The sequence below is a fragment of the Pelobates fuscus genome, chromosome 1 (assembly GCF_036172605.1).
Source record: "Pelobates fuscus isolate aPelFus1 chromosome 1, aPelFus1.pri, whole genome shotgun sequence".
Classification (NCBI taxonomy): domain Eukaryota; kingdom Metazoa; phylum Chordata; class Amphibia; order Anura; family Pelobatidae; genus Pelobates; species Pelobates fuscus.
In genome coordinates, this window is record NC_086317.1 from 154,948,728 (window position 1) to 154,965,850 (window position 17,123).

General features: G+C 41.3%; 1 protein-coding gene across 2 annotated transcripts in view; it reads right to left on the bottom strand.

Moving 5' to 3' along the window:
• Window positions 1-14,654: 14,654 nt before the first annotated feature.
• The window catches only part of LOC134608294 (tigger transposable element-derived protein 1-like), a 151,367-nt gene continuing 148,898 nt past the window's right edge, over window positions 14,655-17,123 (bottom strand). For both annotated transcript variants that reach the window (XM_063451005.1, XM_063450997.1), the window contains one exon: window positions 14,655-15,206. In XM_063451005.1, the coding sequence (XP_063307075.1) occupies window positions 15,155-15,206 (52 nt within the window). In that variant the 3' untranslated portion in view covers window positions 14,655-15,154. The remainder of the gene's footprint in view (window positions 15,207-17,123) is intronic.

Below are 17,123 nucleotides of genomic sequence, written 5' to 3' on the forward strand. Positions count from 1 at the left end.
AATACAATAGTAATACTATACTGTAATTATAACATATTACATATTATCATATTATTGTTAATATTAACATATTAACAATTAATATATTATTAATGAGTTTAATAATTAATATCATAATATACTACATAATATAATTATATTATTATTAATATTTAATATTGGTAAGTAATATTGTATATGATATACCACCATTATTCTGTGGAAAGATGGGAGTACAGCTCTCCTGCTTTTTTCCTCTCTTCTGCTCTGCTCTCCTTCCCTTTACTTTCTTTCCATCTGCTTTCCTTCCCCTTTTCTTTATTTTCATGTGCTCTCCTTCCCCCTTTTTTAATTTTATCTGCTCTCCTTCCCCCTTTTTTTAGTTTTATCTGCTCTCCTTCCCCAATCCCCTTTACTTTATTTTCATGTGCTGTCCTTACCTTTCTCTCTCTTCTCCTCCGCTCTCCTTCCGTTTTCTCTCTTCTCCTCTGCTCTCTTTCCTTCACCAGCAGCTATTCTTTCTTTTTCTTCTCTTCTTCTTCTTGGTACCCCAAGTGGGGGAGTGCAGGGGGAGGGGTTATGTCGTCACGTCATCACTAATCGGCATTGCGGATTGGCCGATTAGCAGGTTAGTGGCAGGAGATGGGGAGACGACTCTCTCCACCACGGAACCCATGTTAGCGCCGGCGCCGCAGCAATGTGGATGCGGCCACCGGCCGGGCATGAAAGAATTTTAATAATCATTTATTTTTTTTACCGCAGCGGCTCTCTAATTACATGGTTTAGACAGCCGCAAGGCCCCTTTTAGCGCTGCTGCCTAAACCGCCTAATTAGAGAGCCGCCTCTGCTGCTAATGGACCTCTATACCTTCAGCTAACACTGGTCCTTTACGGGGATAAGAACTATTCGGTTCACAGTGAGAAATCTAGTTCCTATCCAGTTAAAGGGACACTGGTATATAACATGCCCCTGCAGCCTCACTGCTCAATCCTCTGCCATTTAGGAGTTAAATCCCTTTGTTTATGAACCCATGTCACATCTCCCTGCATGTGACTTGCACAGCCTTCCATAAACACTTCCTGTAAAGAGTGCCCTATTAAGGCTTTCTTTATTGCAAGTTCTGTTTAATTTTCTTTTCCCCTGCTATATTAATAGCTTGCTAGACCCTGCAAGAGCCTCCTGTATGTGATTAAAGTTTAATTTAGAGATTGAGATGTAATTTACCTTAAATAATTGTATCGGTTTGAAAGTGAAACCATTTTTTTTACTCCTAAATGACAGTAAATTGAGCAGTGAAATTGCAGGGGAATAAACCATACACTAAAACTGCTTTATTTAGCTAAAGTAATTTAGGTGACTATAGTATAAAGTAATTTAGGTTCCTTTAAGGCCAGTTTCTCCAATGTAGCAACCTGTCACACACTGTACACTGTATCAAGTATACCACATTTGCAGTTGTGCACGAATAGGATCCCTTAGTGTTGTATGTTTTGTTATTGTGTCTGGATGGGTTATTGCCACATATAGGTTGACACAGTTTGCAGAGTGATTTGTTGCATTGTACAGTGCCATTCTGTGTGAGCTCCTGTTCTGTGGTCAATTTGCTGGGGATCCATCTCTGTCTCAGGTTTGGCGGTTGTTTGTATGCTAGTATGGGGGACTCAGGAAATATTTCTTTGAGTGTGGGTTCCTCTGAAATTAACAGCTGTAGATCTTTAATAATCTTACATACTCCTTCTAGAGTTGGGTTGTAGGTAACTACTAAAGGGGATTCTTGTTTTGCTTTACTTTTTTATTTTTTAGGAGCCTTTCCCCAGGGTGTTTTTACGGCAGATTCTATTTTTTTTTCCAATATTGTCCTTTCCTTATAGCCCCTTCGCCTAAAGGACTGACAGTGTACTCAGGTGGTTATCTCTGTCTCTTGTGTCCGAGCAAATGTGGTGATATCGGATAGCCTGGCTGTAGATGATACTTTATTTGGTGTGATTGGGATGGAAACTGGAATTGTGGAGGTAGCTGTAACTGTCTGTGGGCTTTCTGTATACAGGTGAAGGAAGAATGCATTCTGTGTCACAAGGTAGTGCCCATCTACAAACTCAAGCGTGCAGCAAGGTACCAAATATATAAAACAAAAAAACAGTTTGTCTATTTTTATTTAGAAATAAATCACAATTACAATTTGACAATGGCACAATACTATTAAACATTCCAAGTTTAACTAACAATGTTTGGTCATTATCCAACTTAAATTAAAGATGAACCAATGAATATCATGTTAAAGCAAAATACATTGCGGTGCTCTCTATTTGGAAGATTATATATTTAATACATTGCTACACACAAATACACACACCAGTCAAGCCATAAGACTTGCTTTTCCCACAGAAATCTCACTTTAACAGTGCTCTCCCTACAGCAAGGGATTCTGGGTAGGCGTATGTGAATGAGCTCAACAAAGAGCCACATTTTTTCCTCATAATTCCACTTTATACATGGATTCTTTGGAGTATGTGTCTGCTGTATACAACAGCTTTGATACAACTCAGGAAGAGTATACAGCAGACACATACTCCAAGGAATCCATGTATAAAGTGGAATTATGAGGCAAAAATGTGGTTCTTTGTTGAGCTCATTCGCATACGCCTACCCAGAATACCTTGCAGTAGTGAGAGCACTTTTAAAGTGAGAATTCTGTGTGAAAAGCAATCTTATTGCTTGACTGGTGTGTGTATTTGTGTTTAGCAATGTATTAGCTATCCATTTACTTCAGGTGGAAGGGGTTTTCATCCACACTTTTTTCCCCACCGCAACTCTGTTGGTATGTTTTTTTTTTTTTTTTAAAGAAATTTTAACGGTTTCAGAGACAGAGCTAAATGGCACTGTTCTCACATATATTTAACAGACTTGTTGCGCTCAAAATTCAGCAAGTTTCTGGCAATGCAAAGTCATATGGTTTAAATAAGTCTATTTCGCTCCTCAAAATAAAAACTTTGTTATTAAGGAAAAATTCCTCATTTAATGGATGAACCAGTATATCTCCGCAATTTTAAAAGAAATGGATTGAACTGAAACACTTTTCGAGCATGAATGCTCCAAGGTTCCATGGTCTCCAATAGTGATTGAGAAGCATCGTGGACAAATTTCTCATCTGAGGCTATTGTCACAATCCATCCAATCCAGTGCCTTTCTATGAAAGCATTTTAAAGGCCACTGCCTCTCGTGAACAATAAGGTTTGCGCTAGGCAGAAGTGAAGGTATGTTAACATTGTTGCAGAAACAAGATTTGCAGCTATGGACAAGCATGTTGTAGTGGTTATGATGCTTGGAGTAGCCCTTTAAAAGGTTCATTATTATTAATTAGGAATGCAGGCACGCATGGCTAGGGATCATTCACATATACCAGATCACTTTTAGCGGCTGTAATAAAGGCACTTACAATTTCTATAAACCTCATAAGCTGAATTCTACTGTAGAATTAAATGGAAGGGAATCTAAGCAAAAAAATAAATAAAAAAAAACAACAAAACACACACACACATATTGTTTTTCCAAGTTCTTATTAGGGAACCAGGACCCTTTCAAGTTTGCAGTTTCAAGTTACTTTCAGAACAAATAGTGGGGGCAGGATAGCCTCTGCACCATAAACTTTGCAATGTGCCTAGTTGATAGGGGACCATTTCAAGTATATGATGGAGATGACTCTGCAGCACTTCTATTTACCAGAAATAAGTTAATTTGCCTATTGTCAATGTACAAAGTGCAGCCAAACTGCAGTGCTTTTTGTACATGTTGTACTTGTATTATGTATTTGGTGTGATCTCAAGGTTGTCCATTCTTCGTACTATGAATTTTTACATATGTTTTTACCCACATGTTTAAGGATAAGTTCCTAAAGACCTTGTGTACTCCCTTTGTTCATTTTGTCTTTTGATTAAAGAACAATAACTCTTAGGCTTATAAATTGATATCCTCTTATTAATATCACCTATGTCACCAAACAATTATATGGATACAGTTTCACCATATGGCCATATCGGGTTAAACCCACCACTACGCCACAGTATCCCCAGGATGATTAATCAAGCCAGGGGTTTAATCTGCTAAACGGCATAGTTAGGGTTGGTGTTAAGGGAGGGTTAGAAATAGCATCAAAGTGTGACGCTTGTCAGTATGGCGACACAGATAGTATCATCACCAAATAGCATATCTAGGAAGCATGTAAACGGGCATATCAAATGCTGCGGAATAAACTGGCGCTATATACATACCAATAATAATTATAATAATCATAATTAGTCCCTTCTGTATTCTGCCCCTATAATTTGCCCCCATACCTGGCAAATCTATACATGTAACATATGAATGTACTCTGCTGCAGTAGCAGAATAAAAATCAAAGGTCTTTACAGTCTTTGCAGTAGTGAGACATACATGGTTTGGGAAAGTAATCCTGAACAGGACAATTTGGGGAAAATGATTAAAACAAAATTCAAATATACTCAGCAATTTTGACTGGATTGGTGAAAAAAAATGGTTAAATAAAAACTGTGAAAACACTAATAGTTCTATACCCAGGTGGGTATACTTTCTACAAATATTTACTTTTGTGTATCCCTATTTGATTCTGTGAGTTGAATGTTATATTTATTATACATTTAGTCAGAGTTCAGTAAATGACCCTGGTGTTCTTCAGTTGCGTAGAAGTTATTATGAACAAAACTTTGAGAAAAAAAACTAAACAAAAAACAGGTTTTAGTTTCTATTATTTCCTTCAATTTAGTATTTTGTAACTAGTATTGTGTTAAATATGCATAAATGGTGTCAGAAAAAAACCAAAGTCTTTAAAAATAAAAAAAAAGCAGTATATATATTACATATGGGGAAAGTGTTAAATTATGGTGCAACAAACAGCAAAAATGCAGCAAAGGGCCTCTAATGAGAGGACAGCATTTTGGCAAAGGCTCAGTCCTGGTGTAAGTACATTTTTAAATCATAAGCCAATTCAATAAGGGTCCTCCTCAATCTTTGATCTGTATGTCAACATTTAATACCTTTATTTTATTTGCCAATATTACAGCACTGACGGAATATATTGAATAACAATAAAATACTTGTTAAAAATGTGATCTATATTAATTTTCATTAACTTAAGGATTCTCCACTTATCTTCCTTACACCTATGGCATTGAACCCTGTACTAGGGAACATTTTTGCAGCAAAATACTAGTTAAAATTCATTTTTCTTGTAGTAAGATAGGGTTTTGTGTAAGTTGGATTCTTGAGAGTGTTTTCTTCTCTCCCCCGTTTTTCCAGAACTGGCCCATATCTGAGGAACCAACTACAATATGAATTTTGAAATTACCTCACCATATTCAAAAATTCTTGCAAAACTAAAAGGTCCTTTATGAAACTGAACTGAGATGAATGCTTAAAGTTCCAAGATCACTACAATCTAGATTTTTACAATAAATATATAAATGCTTATCACAAACTATAATCCCACTAGCCAATATGGTAATTTAATACTGTCACTTGTTGATTCAAGATCATCTTTGAAGGCTACATTGAACAATTCCAATATTCTTTCCCTTAATGAGAGGGAATCAATGGGCAGAAAATATACTTCACTTACTCACGATCTAGGAGAATTAGTGCATGGACCTTATTTTTTGTGCAGATCCAGCTAATGAAGCTTACAAAAAGGTCCGTGCACTCACCAATAGGTGATAAGCAGACTTTAATGAGCAAACTACCATCCAAGTAATGTTTTGGCCTCACTACCCACTGCCAATTAAAGTTTGCTTATCACCTATCGTGTAGTGCAAAAACTTTTTTGTTGCTGCATATAACTTGTAAGAGTTTTGCCACCTCTGGTTATGGTCCCACCAAAGGGGATTGTTTGGATCGTATTCTCGGTGTAGATTGGACTTGGTTCAGTCCTTAAGTTACATAAAGAACACAGAATAGAAAAGACACAGCAAAAATCTTAAAGCAGGACAATCACAAAGCCAGGGCATATCAAGTCTTAGTTGTACAGTATGCCATAAAATAACAATATTCCATTTAGTGCCAACATACATCATGACATTAGGTCATCGCTAGATTGTATTGTGATGTAATTCCAGTAAAATACAAGTTTAGCAGGCTAAGATTGCCACAAGGCATATGTATGTATATGTGTTTGTAGTATCAGTTAGTTAATTACACGTAGCTAAGATACTGTCATCACTGTACTGACCAGGTGCAGGAATGTAAGAACTGGAATTACGCGTCCCTCTCCTTTGTATCAGATGAGCCACGTGGTTAGACCGGATGGATGAGTTTAGACTCTATTCATTAAATAGGTTAAGGGTATGTGTGGGTGTAGTTAATTGTGGGAGGAGCTACAGTGCTATATAAGGAATGTACTCTATGTATTCAGTACTCAGACTTTGCTGTATTTTGGTGACGCTAGTCCCTCTGAGTCCCGATCGGTGATCCAATAAAGAATCTCTTCCTTCCTGAAGAAACCTGTGTCCATCTCTCTGTGCTTGGCTTCCGTCAGTTTCTCCGGTATCATTTGGTGCATTGGCCGGGAAGCTCATCGTTCAACGGTAGCTGAGAGGCAGAGGCGTGAGACGGTCTATCTTTGCCCACGTTCTCTACGGCTGCACCCCTGAACTTCTGCGTGGACCTCCCTTCGTCTCGGCGCCACTGGTCTGTTGTCCAGGAGATCATCGGCCTCTACGTGAGAAGTGCTGGGGTGTCCCCGTCGATGAGTGTGAACTCAGGTTCAGGAACGAGGAGGTAAGACAACTGCTGTTTTAGACGGCAGGACCCGCTAGGGGTATACCGATTGTGCGGTAGGCCCAAAGGGGTTTTTGAATCTGTATCTGCCCCCTCTGTCGGAGGGAAGGAGCGAAGGCGCACCGCTCGATCGAACGCTCTTTAGTCAGACCGTTTGATTTGGTTAGTCAGGCGGGGTCCAGGTGTAAGATAGCCCTAGCCGGACACCGGTGTCTTGTCTAGACTAGCGTTCTAGGGTGTATATTACGTTCGCTAGGTCGGAGGGACCGGGAGACTAAGCGGCGCCTGTGTAAATTCGGTTCGCTAGTTCTCATCCTATCTGGGCTAAGTGGGAAGGCGTGTAAATTTGGAACCCACTAGACTTTTGATAGTACGACTAAGAGGCGCCTGTGTAAATTCGGTTCTCTAGCTCGTTGTATAGTGCGACTAAGAGGCGCCTGTGTAAATTCGGTTCTCTAGCTCGCTATATATGTGGTGATTGGGCAGTGTGGCTAACCAAAACGGGTGTATATAGTTTTAGGTAGTCCATTCAAGGTACTGGCCAATAGTTTAGTTGGGAATTGTAAATGTGTTAACGATTGTTTTAGTAAAGTGTATATCTTGTTAGATAGCGCGAGCTCAGCCGTCTAGCGAGAGTGTTGATAGTGTGTTGCTGTATTATAGTGCACGGTACCATAACCCTGTATATTTACTGACATTGTATAATAAGTACTAATCATTGTCGTCCATTGCATGTTTAACACCATAACCACTAATAATTGTATTGTGACCTTAACTTGTGCTTTGACCTATGCTAACCGTACTGTAACCGCTATTTGTAAAAGACGATGTTACTGGGTGTGTTATAGACGGGTAATTCGTATATAGAGAATTATAGCGTGGGTGACTGTGTAGTTACGCCAAAGGGCATAATATTGATTATATAGTGACTGGTGTAGCAGCTGTGTGTGTACGGGAATTCCCTGAGTGTTTATTGTTATTGTGTACGTTTCACTTGGTAACCGTACCACGTGGTGCTGTTGCCAGAGGAAACGGGTGTGACTGTTGAATAGTACGCGTGTATAGTAATCGTTGTCGACGACGTTCCACTGTTAAATATGGGTGCGTCGCAGTCAACGATTCCGGATCCCTTAGGATGTATGGTTAAGAATTTTAAAAAGGGATTCAAAGTTTGTGATTTTGGGGTTAAGATGTCCCCTGTACGTTTGGTCACTTTGTGCACTAGGGAGTGGCCTACTTTGGTTGCGGCATGGCCGCCACGTGGCAGTTTGGATCCAACTCTGGTACAGCGCTTACACGTGGCTGTATCAGGTAGGCCTGAACTTTACGGCCAGTTTCCTTATATTGATTGTTGGAGACAGGCCGTAAATGACTCGCCAAAATGGCTCCAGACATGCCACGAGGAGAAGTGTCGCCTCATGGTAGCTAGGACTTGTTCGTCCACTAGGACTGGTGTTAGGCCCATTTTGGACACGCCCCCTGAGTCCGAGATCCCTTTGCCGCCCCCTTACTTTCCGGTAAGAGGAAGTGACGCAAATACAGGAAGTCCTGTAACCCTTCCCTCACTACCCTCATCCACTTCCGCTTCCTCCTCCAGTACAGGATCCACCCCCCCTCGTACTAAATCTCCCCTTCCGGAACCAGAACCCACCCCCATTAGAAACGAATATCCTGATTTGGCGCCACTTCAGACTTCCGGTCAAGCTTCATCTAGCTCGGCCCGAAGTGTTCTATTTACCACCTTTTCCCAAAACCAACCTCCCACATCCCCATACCCTATCTCTCCCCGACCGGAACCCATGACTGACGCTTCCCTACGTAGCCCCATCCAAACCCGACAGTTGACTGGTGCCCAACAATTAAAGCACTATCAGATGCCTCTTCGCCTAAATCCCGGGTCAGCTTATATCGATGCCGCAGGTCAAATGGCACACGCTGACCCTGTCTTCGTATATGTCCCATTTACCACTACCGACCTTTTAAACTGGAAGACCCATAATTCCTCGTATACTGAGAAACCACAAGCCATGACTGATCTGTTCACCTCAATAGTACAGACGCATAATCCGACATGGGCTGATTGCCAGCAGTTACTAATGACTTTATTTAACAATGAGGAAAGGACAAGAATAAATCAAGCCGCCATTAAAGCATTAGAAGATAGAGCCCGTGCTTTGAACCAAGCTAATCCAGCAGCATGGGCCGCAACACACTATCCCAACACTGATCCCGATTGGAACGTAAATGGTGCTGATATGGTTCAACTCAGAGCCTATAGAGACGCTATAATTGCTGGCATGAAAGCCGGAGGAAAGAAAGCCATTAACATGTCGAAGACAGTTGAGGTGATTCAGAAAAGCGATGAAGCGCCCAGTGTCTTTTATGACCGATTATTGGAGGCGTACCGCTTGTACACCCCCTTTAATCCGGAAGACGCAGATAATTCCCGAATGGTTAACTCCGCCTTTGTCAGCCAAGCATACGGAGATATTAAGCGCAAGCTACAAAAGTTAGAAGGGTTTGCAGGTATGTCAATCTCCCAACTAATGGAGGTAGCTAATAAGGTCTATATGAATAGGGAAACAGAAAGCAAGAAAGAGGAGGAGCGCAAGATGCGTAAAAAGGCTGATATGCTAGCGGTAGCGATCGCAGGCGTAGATAAACGGGGCCCAGATAGAGGCAATAATAGATGGAGTAGGGAGCCTTTGAGTAGGGATCAGTGCGCGTATTGCAAGGAAGAAGGGCATTGGAGGAACGAATGTCCGCAAAGAGAGCAGTACGAGAGAGACCAACCCAGGGCAGGCTACGGAAACTTTAGAGGCAGAGCGAGAGGTAGAGGAGGTCCCGGAGGGAGTAATGGTTATAGAGGGAGTAATGGGAACAGAGGAAGTGTGAGGGAAGATAGGTATATTCCGGCAGCGCAAAGGTCCCGCGATAGAGAAGGTAGGGACTTCGTAGGATTGGCTGACACGGTCATGGAGGACTATTGATACCGACCGGGCTCCATCCCCCTTGGTCGAGCGGAGCCTATGGTCGATGTATCAATAGGGGGGAAAAGGAGTGCGTTCATGATCGACACTGGTGCTGAACATTCAGTGGTGACTAATCTGGTTGCTCCTCCATCTGGAAGGACTATTACTGTGATAGGAGCAACTGGAAGAAGTGCTGAAAGACCGGTTCTTAAAAGTCGACTCTGTACATTGGGAGGCCACATAGTAAAACACCAATTCCTTTATATGCCTGAATGTCCAGTCCAATTGCTGGGACGTGATATGCTATCAAAATTACAAGCGCAGATTACGTTCCTACCAGATGGAACAACATCTTTAAAGTTTAATGGACCTTCAGGTATTATGACTTTATCCATACCAAAGGAAGAAGAGTGGCGACTTTATACAGTGTTGACTAGCCAAAACCCTAGGAGTGATGAGACATTATTTAACATACCAGGAGTTTGGGCAGAGAACAACCCACCAGGACTGGCCCGCAATATTCCACCTATAAAAATTGAACTTAAACATGGGGTTTATCCAGTGAGCCTGAGACAATACCACATCCCGCAGAAGGCTAAGAAGAACATCCAATCCTATCTGGATAAGTTCATACGGTATGGTATCCTAAAATTCTGTACTTCCCCCTGGAACACCCCATTGCTGCCTGTTCAAAAGCCCGGTACAGATGAGTATCGACCTGTGCAGGACTTAAGAGCAGTCAATGATGCGGTTGTTAGCATACATCCAGTTGTACCCAATCCATATAACCTGCTTGCTTTAATTCCGGGCGGGGCTACTTACTTCACAGTCTTAGATCTCAAAGATGCCTTCTTTTGCCTCCGAATTGCCGCAGAAAGTCAATGTATTTTCGCTTTCCAATGGGAGAACGCTGTAACGGGCTCAAAACGCCAAATGACTTGGACAAGACTGCCCCAAGGGTTTAAAAATTCACCTACCCTATTTGGTTCAGCCCTAAGTCAAGATCTATTGGATTTCGAGTCCATCCCAGGAGAGTGTGTATTGTTACAGTATGTAGATGACTTGTTGATAGCAGCAGTTACAAAAGAAATCTGTCAGCAAGCAACGCACGATCTACTACACATTCTCTGGAAGGCAGGATACAAGGTGTCTAGAAAGAAGGCTCAGTTGTGTTTGCCAACTGTCAAGTATCTGGGGTTCCATATCTCTGAAGGTCAAAGAATTATGGGGCCAGAGAGAAAAGAAGCTGTCTGCCAAATACCAATACCCAAGAATAGAAGACAAGTGCGAGAATTCTTGGGGGCAGCAGGCTTCTGTAGGATATGGATTCCCAGCTATGCGATACTAGCAAAACCTCTGTACGCAGCCATCAAAGGTACAGAGCACGACCCCTTCTTATGGACCCAAGAACAGCAAACGGCATTTGAAGATGTGAAGAAGGCTTTGATGAGTGCCCCAGCATTAGGTCTACCTGATCACACACGACCATTCTACCTGTATGTACACGAGCAAAGAAGAATGGCTGTGGGAGTATTGACACAGTACTTGGGATCATGGCAAAGACCTGTTGCCTACATGTCTAAGCAATTGGATGCAGTGGCCAGCGGACTTCCACCTTGTCTAAGAGCCGTAGCTGCAGCCGCCCTGCTAGTAGCTGAAGCCGATAAACTCACTCTGGGTCAAGAACTTTATGTACGAGTCCCACATGCAGTACAGACGTTGTTGGATTACAAAGGAAATCATTGGTTTAGTAACAGCCGTATGACCAAGTATCAAGCAATGTTGTGTGAAAACCCAAGAGTGCATTTAGAGACTGTAAACACCTTAAATCCAGCTACCCTTTTGCCACAACCTACTGAAAGTCAACATGATTGTTTGGAAATAATGGATGAAGTATTTTCAAGTAGACCAGATCTTCGTGATTTTCCCATCCAGAACCCCGATGTTCAATATTACACCGACGGCAGTAGTTATGTGAAAGAAGGGATCCGCTATGCAGGATATGCAGTAACAACAATAGACAAGGTGATAGAAGCTCGGCCACTGGCGAAAGGAACATCAGCACAAAAGGCAGAATTAATAGCACTAACACGAGCGTTACAATTGGCTGAAGGTTTAAGAGTGAATATCTATACGGACTCTAAGTACGCGTTTTTAACCACTCATGCCCACGGAGCTTTGTATAAAGAAAGAGGACTACTGAATTCAGAAGGCAAAGAAATCAAGTACGCAGCCGAAATCCTACAACTATTGGAAGCAGTGTGGGAGCCGAAAGAAGTCGGTATCATACATTGTCGAGCACATCTGAGAGGTGATGGTGATGTAACCAAGGGAAATCGGATGGCAGATAGTGCAGCTAAGCGTGCTGCTGAATCAGGAAGACAGGAGTATGTAGGGCATATAGCTGCTCTTATACCAACTCCACTGTCCCAATGGACTCCAGTTTATACAGCTCAAGAAGAGGAGTGGTTAAAGACTGAACCGGGAAAGTATTTGGAGAACAAGTGGTATCAGCTAGAAGATGGAAGAATAGTTATACCAGCATCACTAGCAGTAGAAATTGTCCAAAACTATCATAACGGGACACATTCTGGGAGAGACAGTACTGAAGAATCTCTTAGAAAACATTTCTACATACCAAGATTGTCCAACTTGACTCAGGCCATTGTACGTAGATGTGTAACGTGTGCTAAAAATAATGCAAGACAAGGACCAGTAAAGCCACCAGGAGTCCAGTTTATGGGGGGACTCCCCATGTCCGATCTACAAATAGACTTTACAGTGATGCCTAAGTCGGGTGGACATCGTTACCTGCTGGTAATTGTGTGCACCTATTCAGGCTGGGTAGAAGCATGTCCTACTCGTACAGAGAAAGCAGAAGAAGTTGTGAGATTCCTGCTACGAGAAATAATACCCCGATATGGACTACCCTGTTCTATAGGATCGGACAATGGTCCAGCTTTTGTTCATCAGTGCCTACAACAACTGACTCATATGCTTGGTATAAAGTGGAGGCTTCATACTGCATATAGACCCCAGAGTTCTGGTAAGGTAGAGAGAATGAATAGAACTATAAAGAACCAGTTGGCTAAAATGTGTCAGGAAACCCAACTTAAGTGGAACGTTCTCTTACCCATAGCTTTATTGCGAATCCGCAGTACCCCTACCAGAAGGATGGGCCTCTCTCCTTTTGAAATCATGTATGGGCGACCACCTCCCGTACTTGGTAACTTAAGGGGGGACTTGAGTCAGTTGGGAGAAGGAATTACTCGGCAGCAGGTTGTAGAGTTGGGTAAGACTATGGAGGAGGTACAGAAATGGGTACAAGATAGATTACCGGTGAATATTTATCCCCCTGTTCATAGTTATCATCCAGGAGATCAAGTGTGGATTAAAGAGTGGAATAATGTACCGTTAGGGCCCAAGTGGAGAGGTCCTTATGTTGTTCTTTTGTCTACCCCTACAGCAATAAAAGTAGCAGAAGTGACTCCGTGGATACATCACTCCAGGGTTAAACCAGCAGCAGTCGATTCTTGGCAAGTTACAGCAGATCCAGAGAATCCCTGCAAGATCCGGTTGAAACGCACTACTCAGTCGGAGTAACGAGGAATTATTGTGGATTACAAATCTTATTGTTACAGGTGTGAGTGAGAAGGCCATAATAAAGCCTGTCCGCTTACCATCACATAGTGTATAAGCCAGGAAAGTCTCGAAGGGACACCTGTGAAGACGAGCAGAACTCCATTCCCTGCAGCCCTCACATCCTGGAAGCTGAGGTTCCATCGCACGGACGAAGACTGAGGATGACGGCGAAAGATGTGCTTTTGATTGTGTTTATTTACATGTGTTTTTATATTCAGGAAGGTAGAGGTACCGACATTCCTAGCTGTGAGGTATGCATTAAGACTACGAGAACAGGTAACCTGAGGTATATGCAAACCAAGGTTAAGTGATGCCTCAAGTAATTGTGAAATATCAGAGGCATCAAAGGGGGGAATGTGATGTAATTCCAGTAAAATACAAGTTTAGCAGGCTAAGATTGCCACAAGGCATATGTATGTATATGTGTTTGTAGTATCAGTTAGTTAATTACACGTAGCTAAGATACTGTCATCACTGTACTGACCAGGTGCAGGAATGTAAGAACTGGAATTACGCGTCCCTCTCCTTTGTATCAGATGAGCCACGTGGTTAGACCGGATGGATGAGTTTAGACTCTATTCATTAAATAGGTTAAGGGTATGTGTGGGTGTAGTTAATTGTGGGAGGAGCTACAGTGCTATATAAGGAATGTACTCTATGTATTCAGTACTCAGACTTTGCTGTATTTTGGTGACGCTAGTCCCTCTGAGTCCCGATCGGTGATCCAATAAAGAATCTCTTCCTTCCTGAAGAAACCTGTGTCCATCTCTCTGTGCTTGGCTTCCGTCAGTTTCTCCGGTATCAGTATGTGTGTCATTTTGCTTAAGGCACTTCTGGAGCAATCTAAACATAGTTTGTAAAGCAAACATATAGTCCTTATCAGTCTTAGAAATAAATAACCTATTCATACATGTCATTTTACTTCAAATAGGACATTGGGTACTTAGACATTTCCTGTGGATATTATCAGTTATAACAGATCACAGGACAGTCAAATGTCACTTGGTGTGTTTGTCAGTCAGGGAAGATATTGTGCTAATCAGCATTTACAGAATATATACAATGGGTGCTATGTATACTCCATCCCAATAAAAATCATCTCTGTTGTACAAATATTGTTTTAACTAAAAGGAATTACACACACAACATTTTAAGGCAAGAAAAGAACATATTAACTGAAAACATAAAAAAGATTTAAAAAAGAATAATCCCAAAACACAAAAAACCATAAGGATAACAGCAATGACAAACAATAATATATCATACATTTTTTCTGAGGTTAAGTTGATACTAAAGGATTGTGAATCAAAGCAAGCTATTAAAACAGAAGTGTGGAGGTTAACAGCTACTTTAGAAATATCAAAATCAACAAAGAAAGGACGGCTTGCTGAATAAAGTCAATTTCAAACTTGTCTGGCTTCCAATCTTTAACCCCTTAAGGACACATGACATGTGTGACATGTCATGATTCCCTTTCATTCCAGAAGTTTGGTCCTTAAGGGGTTAAATGAATCCTACATCTTTTAATTCAGTCCTATCTGATGATATTGGATTTGAAGATAGGGTTGAAATCTATTAAAGCAACGTTGTTATGTCCAAAAATGTTCAAAAACAGGCTCATAATTAAAGCTTCCACCAGCCACCCGTGGAGCCTTCCTAAAAAAAAAAAAAGCATAGGATCCATTCCATAGAAACAAGGGGGATATGTTTGCACCGCTGTTACTTTGGTTCATTGGAGAAGTCCGCGATTTCTATTAAATGGCTCATCAGCAGTAATTAATCTTTGCAAGTTGTATAATGAGCAGTGTAATTTGCAGGCTCTGGTTTACTAAAAGAAAAAGAAAAACAAATGAATACATACACATATAGGACACGGATAGGAATAAAGAAAAGATCAAATCTAGAAAAGAAAAACCACATCAGAAAGTTAAAAAAAGGCTAACGGAAAGGATGCAATCTAGAAAAGGGCAAATGAAAAGGTCAGTATTAGTATTAACATTAGAAGGAAAGAATATCCGAAGCCATTCACAGACTATCCACAGGATTCACTGAAATTGGATCTGATGCAGATTTGCTAAATAAATATATATAATAATATAAATACAGAAAATATCAAAGCAAGTTTCTAATAACAAAAAAAGAAATATGGGGGGGGGGGAGGGGGGGGGGAAGATCCATTAATAAAATTAGTATATACTTTGCAAGTATTTACAGACAGATTTCGAGGCCTATCGTCAACCAGAGATGGCAATACTAGAGACAAACAGGAACAGATGCATGCACACGTATAAAATATTAACACTTGCTGTGAGGCAAAGGCATACGAATATTGGAAAAATAAATGACAAAAAAAAAGAAGTTACTAATAAAAAAATAAAAAACAACATACATTGAAAAGCATAAAAAGCATTCGTCCAAGTAAATTACACTCCATTCAAGAGCACTTACGACGAGAAGACAAAGTTATTCACAGTTAATTTTCTCAGCAGGCACAGCTATGTTAAGCAGACGTTTACCAGGTGAGCAATGCATTATCTGTATCTGATGATGCAAGAAAGCTACTAAAATTCTACTTTAACTGTAAAAAGGGCCAACAGTGTGAGCAAAGCTTTTCTAGGCAGTTTGAGCAGGCAACCTTCAGCACTCCAGATGTTGTTTACTACATCTCCCATAATGCTCTGACAGCCATAATGTTGGCAAAGAATCAGAGGAGATGTAGTCCACAATATCTGGGGTGCGATAGGTTGTCTACCTCTGCTCTAGTGCAGTGGTTCCCAATCCAGTGCTCAAGTTATAACAATGGTCCAAGTTTGTCAGCATGTCCATCAGCACAGAAACTGGAAAGGTCTATGTCCTGGAGAGTTATTGTGCTGCGTGGACTGGCAGTAGCCTTAAAAGGTTTTATAAAAATAAAATGCGGAAGCTTAACGGTTCATTCTCTTTTCAAATAAACTTTAACCGCTTAAGGACCAAACTTCTGGAATAAAAGGGAATCATGCCATGTCACACATGTCATGTGTCCTTAAGGGGTTAAAGGAGCATTATAGTGCCAGGAAAACAAACTCTTTCCTGGCACTATAGGGTCATTAGGTCCCCCCCACCCGCATGGCCCACCTTCAGCCCCCTACCTTTCTCCAGCACCAGGCTCCGTCAGCGCTGGGGAACTCTCCTTCTCCTGTCGACTTCATTGACGAATGCGCATGCGCAGCAAGAGCCCAGCCCTATGCACGTCCAGCGTCTTCTCACAGTGATTTTCACAGTGAGAATCGCGGAAGCAGCATCTAGTGGCTGTCAAAGAGACAGCACTAGAGGCTGGATTAACCCTCAGTGTAAACATAGCAGTTTCTGTGAAACTGCTACGTTTTCAGCTGCAGGGTTAAAACTAGAGGGACCTGGCACCCAGACCACTTCATTGAGCTGAAGTGGTCTGGGTGCCTATAGTGGTCCTTTAAACATTTCCCACATGCAAAAATTTACCCTGAGGGCCAGCAAAAAACAAACAGGAGATCTTTGCTTAGTTTTCTTATCATTTTAAATCCAAGAGCAAATTGTTGACAATTTGTCTATGTATAATTCTTATTAAACAAGTAATAAAGGAGAGGTGGTTAAAAGGCAGATCTCCTAAATATTACAACTCCCACTTTGATCTATAATTTAGTTACCCTGCCATACATATAGTCATATGGGAAGGTAAATATAGAAAGATGCAGCTATTGGAAATCTTACATCTACTCTAAAACTAACA